At 39.5% G+C, this 19,179-nt stretch overlaps 3 protein-coding genes across 4 annotated transcripts; 1 reads left to right on the forward strand and 2 right to left on the reverse strand.

The window, feature by feature from the left end:
* Positions 1-807: 807 nt before the first annotated feature.
* Positions 808-3,173, reverse strand: LOC107045026 (28S ribosomal protein S9, mitochondrial). Its single transcript, XM_015267117.1, has 7 exons — positions 3,092-3,173; positions 2,638-2,741; positions 1,870-2,043; positions 1,544-1,629; positions 1,378-1,453; positions 1,144-1,269; positions 808-840 (listed from the first exon to the last, which is right to left on the reverse strand). The coding sequence occupies exons 1-7, from the start codon at positions 3,171-3,173 to the stop codon at positions 808-810; spliced, it is 681 nt and encodes a 226-aa protein (XP_015122603.1).
* A 2,152-nt stretch (positions 3,174-5,325) lies between these two features.
* On the forward strand, positions 5,326-10,727 carry LOC107045035. The gene is made up of 3 exons (XM_015267130.2): positions 5,326-5,538; positions 5,673-6,086; positions 7,156-10,727. The coding sequence occupies exons 2-3, from the start codon at positions 5,690-5,692 to the stop codon at positions 9,810-9,812; spliced, it is 3,054 nt and encodes a 1,017-aa protein (XP_015122616.1). The 5' UTR covers positions 5,326-5,538; positions 5,673-5,689; the 3' UTR covers positions 9,813-10,727.
* On the reverse strand, positions 10,078-18,664 carry LOC107045037 (leukocyte elastase inhibitor). Of its 2 annotated transcripts, XM_015267133.1 has the most exons (9): positions 17,367-18,664; positions 17,242-17,295; positions 16,310-16,449; positions 15,323-15,505; positions 15,028-15,238; positions 14,060-14,274; positions 11,937-12,276; positions 10,974-11,117; positions 10,692-10,780 (listed from the first exon to the last, which is right to left on the reverse strand). In XM_015267133.1, exons 3-8 carry the CDS (start codon positions 16,445-16,447, stop codon positions 10,975-10,977), a joined length of 1,230 nt encoding a protein of 409 aa, XP_015122619.1. In that variant the 5' UTR covers positions 16,448-16,449; positions 17,242-17,295; positions 17,367-18,664; the 3' UTR covers positions 10,692-10,780; position 10,974. The 2 variants fall into 2 exon arrangements, with proteins under 2 accessions (XP_015122618.1, XP_015122619.1); XM_015267132.2 differs by lacking the exon at positions 10,974-11,117 and having other exon boundaries at positions 10,078-10,780.
* Between the last annotated feature and the right edge of the window lie 515 nt (positions 18,665-19,179).

Genomic DNA, 19,179 nt, shown 5'->3' on the forward strand with positions numbered 1-19,179 from the left:
GTTTTGCGAGGTTTTTTAATTCGTTTCGAGGGTGATTCATACGCGGCAAATTGCGGCTCTCGGTGTGATCTCGTGAGGCTTCATTACTGGGAATTTACGAATGTTGAGAGTTTTTTTTGACCGCGGGATTACGCAATCGAATTCTTGATGATGCGGCGAAAAGAATTTTCCTGTCGTATCATTGGTTGTTGGAATTGCGAGAGCTCTGAGGGGTATTTGTGGTTTTTGTTTGGGTTTGGGTGGTATTGACAGCACTTACCTGGAAATTGGCAACACGCTGGCTATATCTTTCGTCACTTTACGCGTCATTATTGTTTTTTTTTGATCGAGCACAACGGAATGAGTTTTAATTACACTTTTCATTGAAGAAGAAATCAGTAGCGAAGTGGTGAAACGGTAAAAGTTAATTTTGGCCACTGACCAGTTTTCAATGAATATCTCGGAATCTAAGGGAGATAGCAAAATTGTTGTGATGACCTTTTTTGTAGAGACGATTGAGTCCTACAACAAATGTCATTACGAAAATTTCGCTATCTCACTTAGATTCGGAAATATTCTCCCCTTTAATATTATTAATAACAATAATATTATATTTTTTGTTGATGTTTTAGACACTCGTTTTGTGGTCTCGCAAAACCTTCGTGTTTTTGTTCATCTCCATTGTTATTAAATATCTAAATACTTCAATTATTTTATGAAAATTAATAAAAATCGGAAAACTTACTTGTTCACGATCATGAGTTCGTTGAAAATAAGTTATGTCCTTCGAATTGATTTTTATCTGCCCTGATCCATTGCCCCAGAGTTTTACCTGAGCTGTTGCTGTTTGCTTCCTGGCTTCTGTGGAATTAAATTTTTTTGTTCATGATAACAATTACTATTATTATTCATCATTATTGTATATATTTTGTTCTACGGTTTCTCAATCAGAGAAGAAAAGTTAGGGACTTCAATGAAGATTGTTATAAACTAAATTTAGAGGGGTTCTTAATGTGATTTAAAGGGAAAAAAATAGCTCACGTGATACTACGACGTACGGTCTTCCTTGTTCGCTATACTCCAACTGGAAATGAACAGAATTTTCCTTGAAAAATTGTCGTGAGTTTATTGGAATGTAAATAAGAGACGGAAAATTGTACTTACGGGGGGAATCACCAGCCCGGAGACGTCTGCCTTATGCTCTCTCCTAAATTGCACGAGGAAATCCCTGCAGACAGCGGAATATGGGTGATTGGCGAGTCTCTCCGCAGATGCCACGAAATAATTGTACTGTAAAATGAATAATTGAGGAATTTAAGTGTCAATTAACCTCATTTGTATTGAATGTGATTCATAATTTTCCTATTTATTGATTATTTAGTGATTTTATGTTTTTACCTGTCTCTCCATCAGAGGCTCGAGGAAAAATTTCTCCAAGTCAGCTTGGGATAACCAAGAGGACGACAGGAGGTCACTAGGAAAATTGAGAATTCGTTCGTTTTTTCATTCCAGTTTCTTAAATTTGGCTTTTATTGATTAAAAAATTTGGAATTGGTGGACTTACGCTTTATTCTCGGGGGTCGGCTGCAGCCCCTGACGTATCTCGTCATCCTGTATTTTATCCACTTTTTCCAGGTGCTCCACCATGTCCTGAATGATACAAATACATTGATGAAAGGATTAATGCAATCATTCACACAAAATAACAGAGTAAAATGACTGGTTTTTCCCAGAATCATCAAGTATTGTGGAATTACGCAGACAACCAGAGATATTCTCGGGTAATTACGTAAAGAAATGAGTTTGAAACTCTTAGAACGATAGTACATTAAAGGAGAGAATTTACTTGACTTCAGAAACTATTCCAAATATTTGTTAATGAGGACTTACGTAAAGGGCTTGATAATAATTCGGTATTATAGTGTAAAAGAGGAAGTGGAAAGGCCTCCCCTGGTCGTCGAACTGGGCAGACTTCTTCGGTGGAAATATCTTGTTTGGATTCTCCATGATTGGCCTGGCTTTTGGCTCGTACAAGCCAGAGGGGAACAGATACTTGATGGCAGCCTGCAGCAATAACCAATACCAATACAACATACAATCACAAACTTGGAATAAAAAAATACTCGATAAACACAAAAATATTGTTTTCTAAATACTTTTTTTGTATTATAATATATAGCATAGTATAGAATACAATATAATAAAGTATTATCGTAATATCTTTGATGTATAAATACTATCATCATTTATGAAAAATTGTGTCACACAATACGCCGAATCGATTGGCTTCAAAAAACGTTACACTGGATTTTTTAATAAAGGATCAAGCTTCCAGCACTTAGCATTACCCAGGGTTCGCAACGGGGACGCAGCTGGTATTATTTCCACAAAAGTCTAAATTTGACACAGTCAACCCCCTTCAAGTTATTTACCTAATTGAGTCCGACTCAATTTTCTTGTTGATGCCAATTTCTTTTGGTAATGAATGACGAATTCATTCAGTTTCCTCGAAAAATTCAATGGAGTAGTTATATACTCTATTTATCAATATTGTATACAAACATTTTGTATCGTTGAATAGAGTAGAAATTATTAAACAATTGATGAATAGGTCATTTCTCTGGGGTCAAATTAATGCGTAAAAATTTATCAACTCACGTTCACGTCGTCCTGGGTGAATGTCTCGGCAGGTTGCCCCATCATATTGGCGAGATGTCTCTTCCCGATTTCGTATTCTTTACTTTCTTTCTGCATGAAATCCTCTGAAAACCATAAAATGAATAAAAAATGTCATCAAATGAATTAAATACCAATTTTCTCAGACAAAAATTCCCCTTTTTAGAAAATTCTCTGAATGGAAAATAAAAATGATAATTTTTCGGAAAATTGAAATAAATTCATCTCCTGGAGAGCAAATTAAACAATTAAATTTAACTGAGAGATTTAATTTTAATTTAATCATAAAGTGAAAACGGTTGTAATTTTGCATTTGTTCTTACTTGTTTGTTAAATAAAGTGAAGTGACATTCAGATATTTTGATTTCTTCTCCTTTATTTTTGCATTTCGCATTCGATAATATTTTTTGGAGGAGATTCATAGTCTGATACTAACCATACTCCCTTGCTCTCTGAATGTAAGCCATCATAGCCTTGCTGATTTTCTTCTGACGTAACTGGGGCTCTCCCTCGTTCATTATATGATCTATGTCTACTTGACTGACACATCTCGATATAATTCCCTAAAAATCCCATTGAAAAAACGTCAAACGAAAAATAATTCCTGATTTATCATGGAAGAGAGAGAGGTTAGAATTCCTCCGAAGTGTTTTTTTTTCATCAACGAAGGATGTCAAGTGTCAGAATAAATTCTATAAGTGTAATTACCTTAGGGGGATTGAGTAACAATGAAGTGTTCCAGGAATTACACAGACTTTTCACTGCACTCCGGTTAAATCCATGTCGCCCGAGGAGGGCACATGAACCGGAGAGCGCCATTTTTATTTATGATGACAGCGGAAGGGTGGGTTTTCACTCGCAGCGAACAGTCCGCAAATGACAGCGACTCGTCCGCTAAAATCGGCGACATACTCGAGCGGAAGGCGCCAAAATTCGAACATTGCTTTGTTCATCATGAACATCAGTAGACATTTCCTCCTAAAACCCCAAATTTTCAGCCTAATTGATAATTGAATATGCACTCCGCCTAGTCTGTAACTTCTCATTGAATTTGGATCCAATTTCAGTCTTACGGTGACAGTGATTCGAGATTTTCGAGATATATCGAGATCGATTTCCTTTCTCCTTTTTACGATAGAAGGACTTGCAGGTTAGACCGGATATGACGTGCGTAGACATCGATTATTTTCATAAATCGAGAAAAAATGATCGATATCTCGCAGTTTGATTATTTCGAGAATAAGGACTAGCATACGGCCCGCGCTTCATGCGCCTTGACGGTTCGACCGGATATGACGTGCGTAGACATCGATTATTTTCATAAATCGAGAAAAAATGATCGATATCTCGCAGTTTGATTATTTCGAGAATAAGGACTAGCATACGGCGCGCGCTTCATGCGCCTTGACGGTTCGACCGGATATGACGTGCGTAGACATCGATTATTTTCATAAATCGAGAAAAAATGATCGATATCTCGCAGTTTGATTATTTCGAGAATAAGGACTAGCATACGGCGCGCGCTTCATGCGCCTTGACGGTTCGACCGGATATGACGTGCGTAGACATCGATTATTTTCATAAATCGAGAAAAAATGATCGATATCTCGCAGTTTGATTATTTCGAGAATAAGGACTAGCATACGGCGCGCGCTTCATGCGCCTTGACGGTTCGACCGGATATGACGTGCGTAGACATCGATTATTTTCATAAATCGAGAAAAAATGATCGATATCTCGCAGTTTGATTATTTCGAGAATAAGTATTAGCATACGACGCGCTTCGCGCGTCGTGCGCCTTGCAGGTTAGACCGGATATGACGTGCATAGACATCGATTATTTTCATAAATCGAGAAAAAATGATCGATATCTCGCAGTTTGATTATTTCGAGAATAAGGACTAGCATACGGCGCGCGCTTCACGCGCCTTGACGGTTCGACCGGATATGACGTGCATAGACATCGATTATTTTCATAAATCGAGAAAAATGATCGATATCTCGCAGTTTGATTATTTCGAGAATAAGGACTAGCATAAGAAGGCGCGCTTCGCGCGCCTTGACGGTTCGACCGGATGTGACGTGCATAGACATCCATTATTTTCATAAATCGAGAAGAAATGATCGATATCTCGCAGTTCGATTATTTCGAGAATACCGCATCAGCTCCTTTAGTACTCAGGATGTTCTTTTAAGAATAGGAACGTGTTCAAAACGGAATGTGTCCATCTGAGATTGCACAAACGCCCCTCCCCCCTTCGGCCGAGCGATTTAACCCTTCGGCCACCATCGCCGGTTCTGCAACCACTAGTTTAAAAATCCATATTTTACCGCCAGTACTGTCGCAAACCAATGAGCCACGTCGTGTCGCTCGTTGAAAATACTCTAATTTTTCAACCGTCGGAGAGTACTTCGGGGTATTTGAATCGCGCATACCGAACTAGTGACGCAACAGGGGGGGGGGGCGAAAGCGTTTGCTATCACCCGCCGGTCACTGCACTATATATATAATAGACGGCCGTTGGGGATCAAAACGTGCGGAGAAGTCGCAGTGCGACGCGTTCTCCTCCCACTCGCGCAGTGGTACATTTTTTCTTCGTTTCGGGGGGGTGTGGCCTAATTTGAATGAACCAATCAGAAGCCAATCGCACCAATCGCATTGTGAAATAGAAGGACAGACCGCGCACTGGGACTTGTCTCTCGGCCGGTTTCCGACTCCCAGCGGCCGTTTCAGTGAATCTATAGTTCAGTGCGTTTTACGTTCTACTCCGAATGCAGCAGCATCAATCGCAGTGCGAGGAGCAACGCTGCAACAGGTTGTTGCAATGAAAACATAGGTGCTTCGACAACGTCGTGGAACGAGGAGCTCAATATCCATCGCAGGTACTCGAATCACGTGAAATAATAAATATAAGTGCAGACTAAATGACTAAAATTCGACATCTTCAAATTAATGAGTAGAATTGGATGCGTGAGACGGTGTGAACTGATAATTGTGTGTTGTTGTTGTTGTACAGAAATATTTTGAGTGTTGATGCGAGGAGATAAAGGTAAACAAATGAAAATGAGCGATACAACCGAGAATAACAAATACAAATGGACTCCGGAGAGCACAACTCTCCTTGTTTCTGTCTGGACGGACAGACAGGTACAAAAACAACTCGAGTATGCAGTGAAGCCCCAGCTAATATGGGAAAGTATCGCCAAGTACATGAGAAAAAAAGGGTACGGAGTTACGGCTCGACAATGCAGGTCCAGAATGAAGCAGGTGTTGGTTTGTTATCGGGAGGCGAAGAAAACTGGAACCCGAGCTGGGGTTGAGCGGTATTATGAGTCCATCGATAAGGTTTTGGAGAACAAACGGCTGACCAAGGGGGAGACTGATGCGGAGAGGGAAGCTGAGACGGATGCTGGGGGTGTGGACACTGTAGGCGAGTGACTCTCACTTTTTTTTCACTCCTTGAGGATGCATTACACCCTCTTCGCTGAAATTCGCGTTTTTATTTTTTCTGGTAAATTGTTGATCGGATTGACGTGAAAAAATAGACCGTTTTTGCGGTTTATCATTAGTTAATGACTCACGAAATTTCATGATCGTGCAATCATTTTCCTGCATTTTTTCTAAAACTTTTAGGAAATTCAGAAAACTAAAAAAATGCAGGAAAATGATTGCATTACCATGAAACTTCGTGAGTCATTATTGTGACAAATAAAAGGAACTTCAATTCTAGAGAAGTTCGATTTCTCCCAATCAAATGTATCTCAAGAAGAGATAACTGGTATTCACTATGAAATCATGTTTATTTGAAAATTACATGCAAATCAGTAGTGAAGTGGCCAAACGGTTTAAGTCAATGCCATTCTAGCGCCAGTTCTCGATGAATATCTCAAATTCTAAAAGAGTTAGCAAAATTTTCCTGAAAATGTTTTTTGCAAAGAAAAATGAAGACTATCGGAGAAGATCTTACAAAAAATTCGCTATCTTTCTTAAATTCCGAGTTTTTTATTGATATGCAGCAATCCTTATTGGATTATTTACAAAACGGACGATAAATTACAAATTTACAGATTACAATTGGTTTACAATTTTGTTACAATTTGAGAATAATTGGTGTTACCTTGTCTGCGCCTACGTTAGATTCTCATTTTACATGTTGTAATGAACCCGTGAATTATTTTAAGAGGTTCTAGTTTCGCTGACGCCAGCAATGCACTTATGGTGTACGGTCGTTGGCATTTAAGTATAATCAACTTGGATATCACTAGGTCTCTTTCGTTATCAGGAAATTCCGAGTTATTCAACAAAAACTCAACTGGCAGTCAAGTCCACTTAAACCGATTGACCCCTTCCCTACTAAAACCCCAAAATCAATACAACTTCGTCGCATTTCAAGATACATCAGTAACTTACTGCGGATCCTTACAGAATCAATTTATGTCAACATGAAATAATTCTCTTCATAAACTGAATTTCACCCCAAACAATTGAATTTCCCACAGACTCCGGCCAATTTCTGCTGAAATCCCCCGAGAAAGAGATAAAGACTCACGCAAATTTCCTGATGCGCCGAAACAAATTGGAGGAGCCTCCAGAGCCCCTGGTCCGCCAGATCGAGATTGACCCGGGCCCTTGGAGCTACCTCCCCCACGACTACTACGCCGACTCATCCGAGTCCAACGAGACCGTGCTGGCACGTCCCCACCGCTCCCTATCCCCGACAGTTCTCGACCCCCGCATAAACCTCGTGCCAAAAGCCCTCCGCTCCAACATGGGCAAAGTCCTCCGGAGATCTCTCCCCGAGGATCACTACCGCTACAACACCCTCGAGGCGAACCGCTTCTCCGAAATGCCCCTGAAAAACACCGCCCAAAACGTCCAGAACCAGATAATTCAGGAGAACATGCTGCTGAAGAATCAACTGTGCGAAAATTACATGAGCAATCAAGGACTGCAGCAGCCCCCGAACGGGCCTCAGTCCATGGACTACTGCCTCAACATGGGAAACATCCCCCAGCCGCCGAGAAATCACCCCCAAGACAACATCCTGTACTACCCCACCAGGCACTCGACCAACCTCGCCAGGATCCAGAGTCAGCTCCAGCAGTGCGCCCTGACAGAGCGACTGGACAACCCCCAGCAAGCAAAAAGCTTCGTCCCCCTGGCCCCAAAGAACTCGGAGAACATCAACTACAAAATTCCCCTGCGTCCCCAGACAAGTTGTCACCCCGACATCGCCCCCAACCTGAACGAAGCCTTCTACCAGGCGAAAATATCCCAGCAGACGAAGGCCCACAACTTGAACGAGACGTACGACCAGGACACCGACATGTTCCCAGTCAACACAACGATGATAACGAACAACGCGACATTCAACGACGACACCCTGTCCATAGAATTCATCCAGGACTCGCCCAGTCCATCTGAGAATGGCCTCGTGGGCTCCAAGAATGACTCCCCGAATCCTCCGCACGCCCCATTCAGGAAGAAAAAGGCGCAGAAGTTGGAGCAGCTGATGCTGAGCGCCATCACTTCACAGACAGAAGTGGTTAATAAAATCCTAGCAGCGCAGGATTCGATGGTCGCTCGGATCCTGGACAGGGATCAGACACGTCAGGATAGACTTGAGAACCGTCTCGATCAGCTGATGAACGTGGTGCATGCGACAGTGCTGAACAAGAGTGGATCAGGCATTGAGAAATCTGGGGATAACACTCCACCAAACGTCATCACCTCGGTTCCCCTGTGCTTCTCCCCCCCACCTAAACCAGGAACAGTCCCTCCGAAGTTGGATCTGGTGCCACCGAAGCCCTGCAGAGTCCCCTGCACCAGCCCCTCCTCGAACATTGAAGTAATAACCCAGAACTCAGTGACAACGAGACCTGGGGTGATTAGACCATGCAAACCAGGGACGATCTGGTCGAAGCTGGGGCCAGTGTCAGCCTCTCCGTTCGTCCAGGCTCAGAAGGAGATGAACACAGCAGCAGGAGTGCCACCTGGAGTCGCCAACGAGTGGAAAACTAAATCGTCAGCTGAGAGGAGAATTGAACTCGGTTCTGCCAGAATTTTTCAGGGCAAAGTGGCGATGGAGGAGACTCAGAGGTTTCTGCAGGCTGAGAAGCTCATGGAGGAGAGGATTGAGAATGCTCGACAGATTTTCTTCGGTGACGATAATAAAAAGCCGGATACTCAGCCTGCTCGACGAAAGCTGTTCAATCTCGCTAAAGAGGAGAATAAAGAAAAGAGGGAGATCAAGTGTCCATCAGCTGCCAGGATTCTAACGTCCAACTTCCTCGATATTGAAAGACAGGCTGAGGAGCGGTCTCGTTACTTTCCAATCTTCAAGTATAAGAATGAAGTGGGTGATGAGCTTCTGAGTGGTCACGGTGAGGGTTACGAACGCCTGAGGAATCTCGATGAGGCGTTGGGTCTCAATACCTCAACACCAGCGAAGGTGGAGACGAAGCAGAGGAGTAAGGACTTGGATTTTGACGATGTGGTCCCAAAGCAGACGATTCAGCAGCTGGCACAGCTGGTGATGCAGAGCGCTCGGTGGAAGCAGGCAGCCTCTCGAGTGGAGCCAATTTCGTCAGCACCTCCAGCCCCTCCATTGCCTTCTGCACTTTACGAAAATTATGCTCAACGTCAGGGCTACAACAAAGCTCGGGATTGGCTGGAGGATCGGTATACTTATGGGATTGAGAAGCAGAATTACGAGCCTCAGAAGGTGGGGCCTAAGAAGTATCCCGTAGGATTTGTTAATCCTAGGAATTATCCGGAGAACGAGAATGAGGAGTTGATGCGTGAGAGACAGGGGTTTAAGTCGATTGGGTTCAATGGCCAGGTTATGCCGTTAAATCGACGTGGAGGTGATGACGATTTTTTGGAGAAGGAGAGGATGATCGAGGCCAGGCAGAGGTACTCAAAGGGGAATTATGTCGTCTCCAGGAAACGTGAGCCGAGTGGTAAATACGGTCCTGATGGGGCGGGGCTGGGGGAGGCGGGGAAGAATACTCGGGGGGAGTCTGATGTCGAGGACAACGATGAGTATCTGGACACAACGACGACGTTGAAGCCTTATCGAAAAACTTCGCTGACTTCCAATGGGACTTCTGGAACTGGGACTGGTAAAAATGCAGCTGGGTGTGCCATATCATAATTTTTTCTTCCTGTTTTTGATTTTTTACGTTATTGAGGGGTCAGGAATGCAATAGGGAACTTGCATGAATTTTTTGAATTCTCTGATGTCAAGTTTGGGACCTGAATAATTCATTTTTCACTCGCAACGTTTGAAATATTGCTGATTAATTAATAATTAATTGGTACAAATTGAAGTTTTCAAGGAAAGAATGAACTTCGTGCAAATTCCCCTGTGATTTCAGTGGTAAAGTGATAGGAGGAAATGAGAGCTTAAAAACATGACATGGAAATTTTTGTAGAGAACTTTATGGACTACAAAAATAACTTCTGACATTTTACAGAATAATGTAGACGAAGATGATGTTTTCACACTTCGTTACTTGTCTTCCAAGAGAGAGAAATTTATGAGATTTATTAAAGTCAACTGTGATTGACTTTTTGTTGTCAGTTCTACTTATCCTTTATGTTAAAACTTGATGGGAGATAATAGTTGCATCTTTATTTTTTATTCATTTCAGTTGGATCTGATGAAATTTGTACGTTTTTTTTTCTTTTTCTCACAATATGATGGCAATATGTGCTAATTTCGTTGTTAGGTTTACAGATTTCGTTATAAAACGATGAAGCGAAATAAATTGACTTGAGTTTGAGAAGATTCTTTGGGGAATGTCTCGGGATTCGGTGGAAGCATTACAATTTTCATTATCATAATTTTTTTAAAAAAGTGCTTGTGACGAGTGGTCTATATCCCTCACACTCAATGATATTTATCAAAAAATCGTAAACTCTGGAGTTCAATCAAATTATCTCGACATACGACTTCACAACTGGATTATAAAAATTAAGTTTCATAGCTTGGGTCGGCAATACGTGCCGTGAAAATAATTGCATCCTGTGTAGCAATGAGTAATACAAACGGATGATCAACGCTGAACTTGACTTCTTTTTTTTCCGCCTCCCAGCCAAACCTGTTTTCTAGTTCCACTCCTGCAACAGAGTTGGCATCAATTTATAAACTTTCAAGACTTGAGAAAAAATGATAAGAAGCAGCGCATTTGCTGTAAATTTTATTGAAATTCTATTTCAACTCTACTGATACCAACGACTCGACGAACACTCTGTGAACATTGAAAGCCATGACAAAAAACGACATTCGTACAACCACAATAAAGCAACTTACCTCAATCAACGGTCTTATAATATCCACTAAACAATACAACTCCCCCTTCCTCTCGACCTAGACGTTTTACGATAGCGTAGTAAAAAGGACGGTCGACGTGAAAATCAATTGGTATGGGTGCTGAGAATGTTGTAGCTTCAATGCCTGAATACAAAATTTTCATTCTACTCACTCTATCCATATGAATAACAAACATTTCAGTAGCATTTCGGCTTCATAAAATAAGATGAATAATTACGATTGCGAAATCATTTCTTCAAAATATTTTGCGATTTTTTATTCATTTATTATTATATCAGTAGCGAAGTGCTAAAACGGTTTAAGTCTACTTATCTCCCAGTTGAGTTTTTGAGGAATATTTCCGAATCTAAGGGAGATAGCGAAATTTTCGTAATCACATTTGTTGTAGCACTCAATCGGCTCTTCAAAAAAGGTTCCAACAAAAATTTTGCTATCTCCCTTAGATTCCGAGATATTCATTGAAAACTGGTCAACAGTCGAAAGTAACATGTACCGTTTTACCACTTCGCTACTGATATTTTTTTGTGATTCAAGAGAATTCGAAAATTATCTACAAATTTACGAGAAACGTTCAGAAAAGTTGTAGAGTTTTCACCAGAAATGGGCACAACATGAATGGAATTCCCCAATCCCCTGGGACTTACTCTCAAATTGAATTATTCTCAAATTATTTTTCTCTTTGCCCTCCAGTGAGATTACAAGACGAAAAATATGTGAATTGTTCTGGGACTTTCTCTTGTGTTAGATATTCATTGAATGTTGGTATAATTACGCGGTTGAAGGCCACTAAGGGGATATGAAAGAAGCTTGGGTGAACATAAAAAGCAGCGAAGGAGTTTCAGCACAAGGACAGAAGAACATATTACGTAAAATTCAAAACGAACTCCAGTGAAATGGCTCGAGCATTATACAGGGAGAAGTGGTGGAAGGAATGGGACTCACCGGTTGCTGCTGCGGCCTCACTGCCCTCCTCATTCACCTCAATGAACGCCTTCTGCACGATCTTGTTGACTTTTAAGTGAGGAGCTTCAGCAGAGAGGATGCCAGTGAGGTCGGCAGAGTCCTCGAAGATGTCCTTGAGGCCGAGGTCGCTCAATGGGGCCTTAAGGTCCAGTTTCGATTCTACTTTGAACTTGGGAAGAGATAGGTTGACCTTCACTAGGGAACCAGAGAGGAGACGATTTAGGTCGAGTTTGGTCAAATTTTGTTGAAGGTCTTTCAAACCCGATGGCTCGTTGGGGAGGACGATGAACATGCTTATGCCGTCACTGATGTCATTGCTCTGTGAAAAATCAATTCAATTTAATTTCAATTCAGTAGCGAAGTGGTAAAACGGGTTAAAGCAGCTCTACTCTTCGGTCGGGGAAGCTGTTCTTTGGGATATTTTCAGTTTTTTAATTTTTCAACTAAATTGCATGGAAAAAATTTGAAAAAATTCATACCCAGTCAGTATTATCTAAATTAAATTTCGCAAAATAGCGATATTTTTTCAAACATTTCCCTGTTATAAATAAATAATAAAACTTGGTTGCAAAAGGGTGGATTATTTTTTATGAGGTGTCAAAAAAATTCTTGATTTTTTCACATCTAATTTAAAAAAATTCAGATTTTAATCTTTGATTACAATGCAAATGTTGATTTTCACATAAGACGCTGAGTTAAATCCTGATTTTTACACATGTCTTCTTTGAAAAACCAAAACGATAATTAAATTGAGAAAAAAAATAGAATTCCGAATCTAATCGAGGTTTCTGCAATTTTTTTGCCGTTTTCAATAATCTTTGAATTTATCGTAAGGGTACGTGGATACGTCTATGGTTTCAATAATGGGGGATCGTTTTGGGAAACGGTCCTTATGTGCAGCGCCATCTATCGGAATTCTACAAAATTCTAGACATTTCGAGGTAATTCGAGAAGTTTCTTGACATTTCGAAAAAATTCAAGGAGTTTCTAGAAAATTCGAGGGAACTCAAGGAGTTTCTAAAAAAAATCGAGAGAATTCAAGGAGTTTACGGAAAATTCGAGGGAATGCAAGGAGTTTCTAGGAAATTCGGGAAAGAAGGAAAGACCATGGACGTATCCGCGTATAATTACAGCTGTATCGAAGATACCGCCGCCTGCAATTTTTTTATTGAATTTTTTCGTATGTGACGTTACTTGGATCTTCTTGGTGGGGATCTTGTACTATAACGAAATAAACAAATAGAATTGGAATCTTAGCCAATCGAATCATTTGACTGGTTCACTAACAGATGATGCCCTATGATAGGATTTCCTTCTTTCCAAAAACTGGTCTATTCATAAATTGGAACTCAGCCTCGCCATTTTTCCACCCAACATTTTTTGCTTTTCGAAAAGAGTTGAAAAGTTATCCCGGTTTAAACATTTCCGTCATTTTTTCATGTCTCGTTTGAATGCGCAAGAGTGATTTCTTTATATTCACGAGCTTTTAAAGAGATGAGAAAATGTCCATTGTAATTTTGTAGTAAAGTGGTCAAACAAGTCACACTGTGAATATCAAATATTCGTTAATCAATTCAGTGGAGAAGCAGAAGTACGAGGAAAGTCTGTAATTTGAGATTCCGTTGAATACCTCGGAATCTTTCTACTTCGCTCTGAGTCGTAACCCTCGTCTTTGAGGGAATTTCCTTTTCTCCAGATATGCATTAAAAACTCATTCAATTCTCTCAGTTTAAATTCAATTTTAGCTATCCACTTCGCCTTAATAAGTTGAAGTAAAATTACGTATCTTTTCCGTAATTCCTGAGCGCAATGTAATTGTAGGAAATTTTACAGAACTGTCACGTAATTTAAAATGACCTAAAATCACGGAATTTTTCCAGAGCGTTCCACAATTTTTACCTGAATCTCTTGTAAAAAAATTACGATACCGTCACCTAAATTTTCTGAGTCGATTCCGTAATCGGTGAGCGAACTGTGAGTTCCGCAATTTTTACTGAACATTTCTGCGTGTAGAAATTCAGTTTTACCCTCGTCAGACTAAACCAGTATGACTCAGTCAAATAACTCATTCTGCTCCTCTATTTCTACTATTTGATATTCACCTCATAAGGCAGTTCGACGAATCTCGCTCCAAGATCTTCTAGAACCCCAAAACGATAATCTCTGTAAGCATTCATAGTGGGCACTTTCTTCGTGGTTCCGTCCTCGAGAGTAAACTTTTTGGAAGTTGTCAGATTTGCGTCAAACTTTTGCAACCAATTGCCCTTGAAGTAGACGGCATTGACGAGCACCAAACCAGTATCATTGTCAAAGTCATCTGTACGTCAAACATCACATGTATAATAATCTTATACTGAGAAAAATTCTAATATCTGAAACATATTTACTTGAGACAAGTCATTTTTCTTCATCGCTTGAAGCGAATCCCCAGAAAACAGGTTTTTCTTACGACTGACCCCATGTTTTCCGCAAGTAATATTTATAATATTTTCCAATAGTTCTTGAAATTATTCCCATGTTTTTTATTGTTAATGTTTATAATTATTTCTAGCTGTTGAAAAAAATTGTAGCTAGCTGTACTATACAGTTTAGGAGATAATAAATAGTGAAATGCGGGCTTCCGAACTCGATTTTTCTATCTCATGTTTTTAAAAAACGAATCTGTAGTAAATTTTTTGTCAAATTTTATAGTACATAGTTTCTGGGATATTCAAGGATTTAAAATTTCGTGAACGCATTTCATATTTGATTCAAACAGTTATTGTTCCCCTCGTCAACAACATATGAGAATAAAAAAAAACTCAAAAGCTTATGAGAATGCAATAAATTAAGTCACTTAGAATTTTTTCCGGAGATTCATAGGGATTAACTTTTGACTGGTATCTTCAATTATTTATCGTTTTCAAGATTTTTCAATGAATTGAATGAATCAATTGAATTGAATATGATTTTTTAAGCCATTGAAAATAATTGACTTCTCTTAAGTAAATATGGTCGTCACATCAGAAAATTTTCTCTCAATATACACCGGAACCCACACCTTCATAAAAAAATTTGATTGCCTACTGACCGGCTGAGAATAAGTCTTTAATCTTGGAATTCGTCTGCTGTTCGCACCAACTATTAATAGTTTTGCTTGCTTCCTCAGGTTCGCTATAATCAACATTTTGAACTGCCGATTTGAAAACTGATTCAGTCACTTCCATGAATTCTGGATTGACAGTAACATTTTCAGCGAGGAAAATCTTGTTCGCCAATTTCAAATCAACTTTGGCGAATTCCTATTGAAGTGGAAAAATAATGATTAAGATAATTGTCGAACATGAAGAGGTGACCAAGATGATGTGTAATGTTCGATCATTTACGTTCAAATTCTCTATGAGAGTTTTAACGCCCCTCTTTTGCACCTCTGCATCGCTGTTGAAATGTAAAACAGATTTCAGTTGCTTTTCACTATTTCCACGCGCTCCGTAAGTCAGCATTGACAGAGCCAGTGATGCACTGATCGGTGAGGCTATCAAATTATCATTCTCAGCCTTTGAAACTGCCTGGAAATGCAATTAATGAAGGAGTGTTATGTTTCAATTCCGTTGAGAAGTGTTAAGGATGTTCTGCCCCCTTTCAGCCAATTTTCTACTTTTTATAGATTTCTGATATCAATTTGTAGATTTTGTGATATCAATTTGTAGATTTCTACGAAAGAATCTACCGTTTTCGCGTTTTATCGTTATTTAATTGAATAAAATATTATTTAACATATGCATTGAAGAAATTCCCGAACAAATGTATTCAAACAGTGCAAAATCCGGAAAAGTATGAGAATGACAAGATTTCCGATAAAATGGAAATCTTGTTTGAAAGAAAGTTGCTAACTTAAACAAAGTACTTGGACGTCTTTAACCCTCGATTACTCGCGCTCGACCGTCAACCTTCATCCGTCGCGCGGTTATTCCAGCGCCGCTGTTGCCACATTGGCGCTTACCGCTATGCGCGCATTTGAAGAGTTGCAGCGAATGTAGCAACACTGTCGCTCGAGCGGTCGACCGGAACTCACTCGCACCGGGCGGCGCGGCGCCGCTTATCTGTCCGTTTGACGTTTTTTTTTAGCTGAACAAATTTCCCGAGAGAAAAATGGACAACGCCAACGATTAGTAAAAAGATTGAACTCGGAACTCTAATTTATTGAAAACTTTTAAACGTCGAACAACACGCGAAGATATAAAAAAACGAAAATGGGTGGCGCCGCGCTCATTGAGCGAGTGATCGAGGGTTGAAAGTGCCACTAATTTTGGCGCCCCAGCCGAGAAGCGAACGCGGGTCTCCCGCATGCCGGTTCTTTAGTTACTATTTACCTGATAAAATTCACTGGAAAATTTATTGACATCGCTGGCCACAGCACGCAATGCCATGTAATTTTCTAACACATCAAGGCTGTTTCCCAAAGATCCACAAATTTGTATAGCAACAAGAAGAAATATCATCATCGCCATTTCTGAAACAACAGTGCGCTTATGAAGAACCGATGAAAGGCCGATTATTGGGGGAATTTATTGCGAGCCATTCACTGAAAAAGCGCAAATTCAAGGGTTCTCTCAACGTTTATATGTATATTAGAACGGAGCACGTCTAAAACCTTCGTTAGAAAACCTGATTAAATTCAACTTGGAAAAGTGAACTTTTGGTTGATTGAACTTCTGTCAAATTGAACTTCCGTCAACAAAACCTCTCAGTTATCTTGTCTTTTGTAAGAATTGTAGTGTTGTTATTCGTTTTGTTTGGTCCATTGGGAAAGGAACCAAACAATCGTAATCGTTCAAATTTAAGTTTCAGATTTTTACAGTAACTAAAAATAGTTACTTTTAGAGTAGCTATTTTTTTTTCTTCACACTTTTTTTATTACCAAGTTATTTTGACCAAGTTTTTTGACGCAATTTTTTTAACGGAAATTTTTTGGACTTGGACACTCCGTTTTAGTGTCCAGTTCTAGAAAATTTCCATTCAAAAAACTCCGTCAACAAAACTTCGTTAAAAAATCTGGTTAAATTCAACTTGGGAAAGTGAACTTTCGTCAATAAAACCTTGTTGAGCGAATAAGCGGACAGGTGAAAACTAGCTGTTTCTGGTCTCCGATTGCCCACATAAAGAGTTAAAAGTTGTCAACCCATTATAAAGGAATAGACAATGACGACAGTGTTGTTGAACCCATTAGCAACCATTGCCATTAGCAACCGGTGACAAGTAAATAGAGGAAAATTGATGAATTATTAAAAAATGTTCTACTCACTTCCGGCTGTTCTCTTAGATCTCGCAGACTGGCGGACAGATATTCGCGAGACAACTAGAATTCGCGAAATTGGTAAATGAGATGGAAAAAATGTTGATTATAAATTCTAAAAAATTCATGATTACCGATCAAAACCAACGGTAGTACGAGGCTGGTTGTCACGCAAGTTGCGGAGATTCAGCGTCTACTGGTACCTCTCTAGTAGGCGGTCTACACGGAACTACCATAACACCTCCCACGACTCCACAATATATACGTGGGAGAGTGGTATAGTGAAGATATCATAGATTGCTGGGATGTGTTGGAGAGTCGAGGTATGTGATCGATGGATTTGATCAATATTTGAATTGTGGTATTTGCTTTAAAACATCATCATTCATTTTTTTCTTACTTTTGGGGTTTTATCGCACGTGTCTGAATAAAAATACTTTTGGAATATCGGAGATTTCCATACGGGGAAATATATATTCTGAAAATTACATATTTAATTGTAATAGCCCCTAAAATAAAAAAAAATATTTTCGCCGTATATCAACGTTTCGAGGTGTCTACAATGTTTTTCGACTATTTTTGAAAACATGTCTGTATGCGTGTGTGTGTAAAGGTGTATGTCGTCAAATTTTTCGTTCACGATTACTCAAAAACTAATGATTCAATCGAAGCGAATAATGGCGCGATCGAAGTGTCTTCGTGTAATTTAGAATGTATCAAATTTTAGACGAAATTGGTCCAGAAGTTTTACCGTTGGTTAACAAAAACCTGAAATTTTTCGTTCATAATTACTCAAAAACTAATGATGCGATCGAAGCGAGTATGGAGATAACGATTATTTTCAGTAGATTTTACTACCCAAATCTCCATTTTCGATGTCGCTGATCACAAATATGTAATCAGTTTTTCAAAATCTTATCTCGCTTTTGTGTTTGTAGTAATTGAATTGTTTCGAATCGCCTCGGCCATCATTTTAATGGACTGTTATGAATTTTTTCGCTGAAAAACATGTTTTGAAAGATTAAAAAAAGTCGTATGTTTCCGAATGAGATCAAAACCGCCCTCCACTAGCCACTCACATACTCATATTTGATATACGGAATTGGCCCGATTTATATATAAAACTTACATAAAATATTGAGTACTTCCATTATTTTACTATCAATCTTCCTAAAACGAGTGATTTTAGGGTGGATTGTTAGAAGGTTTTTCGTATTGTTAAAAAATATCCTCTGATGAGTTCTCTACAAATGATTAATTATAATTATTACATAAATAGGCAAAATTCATCAGCTCTGTAGCAAGTAGGAAATTTTTTTCTCATAGGAAAAATGAAATAGTACTGTGCGATACGTTTTCGAACTCAGTCCTAGCGTCGATGAAGGCGGCTGACCCGTATCGTATTTATCAGCAGCTGCATGCTCGTCTGTTTTTTCCCTGGTGACAAATGGTTATTTGGGCACGATATATGATGGTATACGTGAATCTCACAACAGCGAGGCCCACTTGGTAATAAATAAACTGATTTCTTCATGCGTGGGAAATAGTTTGATGATTTCAGTTGTGAAGGAATGAATGAACCGATATCAATTTCAGTCGAAAAATAAAATAATGAAAAATTGGGAAAAATTAAAAAAAAAAACGAAATTTGAAAACAAAACTTCTGTAGGACGAATCCGAGTCCCAGTCTAATTTTTCAATATGTTTTGTAAAAGTAGTCACTTTGGGTAAAGAAATAAAAAAATCTCCAATCGAAGTGGGAGAAGGGGCTACCACGCACAATTTTCTAATTTGTTGGCGATTTTAAAGCATTTCCGATTATGTGAGCTCATTGGCACCTTGCTCAATGGAAAGAACGGAAAATTTCCGTCGGAAATACTTATTGAAAACCCGATAAAAATGACCTGTGTTAAAACGCAAAATTTTGTCAAACTCAAAAATTAACGT

The sequence above is a fragment of the Diachasma alloeum genome, unplaced genomic scaffold, assembly GCF_001412515.2.
Source record: "Diachasma alloeum isolate Michigan unplaced genomic scaffold, Dall2.0 Dall_scaffold_00865, whole genome shotgun sequence".
NCBI lineage: Eukaryota > Metazoa > Arthropoda > Insecta > Hymenoptera > Braconidae > Diachasma > Diachasma alloeum.

Excerpts from the sequence above, each read along its gene's own strand:
- LOC107045026 (XM_015267117.1), bottom strand. The coding sequence starts at position 3,173 with ATGAACGAGGGAGAGCCCCAGTTACGTCAGAAGAAAATCAGCAAGGCT. Across the intron at positions 2,044-2,637 it reads TCACCCAGGACGACGTGAAC|GCTGCCATCAAGTATCTGTT; the intron begins GTGAGTTGATAA and ends TTATTGCTGCAG. Across the intron at positions 1,630-1,869 it reads ATTATTATCAAGCCCTTTAC|GACATGGTGGAGCACCTGGA; the intron begins GTAAGTCCTCAT and ends TGTATCATTCAG.
- LOC107045035 (XM_015267130.2), top strand. The coding sequence starts at position 5,690 with ATGCGAGGAGATAAAGGTAAACAAATGAAAATGAGCGATACAACCGAG. Across the intron at positions 6,087-7,155 it reads TGGGGGTGTGGACACTGTAG|ACTCCGGCCAATTTCTGCTG; the intron begins GCGAGTGACTCT and ends AATTTCCCACAG.
- LOC107045037 (XM_015267132.2), bottom strand. The coding sequence starts at position 16,447 with ATGGCGATGATGATATTTCTTCTTGTTGCTATACAAATTTGTGGATCT. Across the intron at positions 15,239-15,322 it reads CTCTCATAGAGAATTTGAAC|GAATTCGCCAAAGTTGATTT; the intron begins GTAAATGATCGA and ends CCACTTCAATAG. Across the intron at positions 10,781-11,936 it reads TGAGGCCGCAGCAGCAACCG|GAGTGGAACTAGAAAACAGG; the intron begins GTGAGTCCCATT and ends ACTCTGTTGCAG.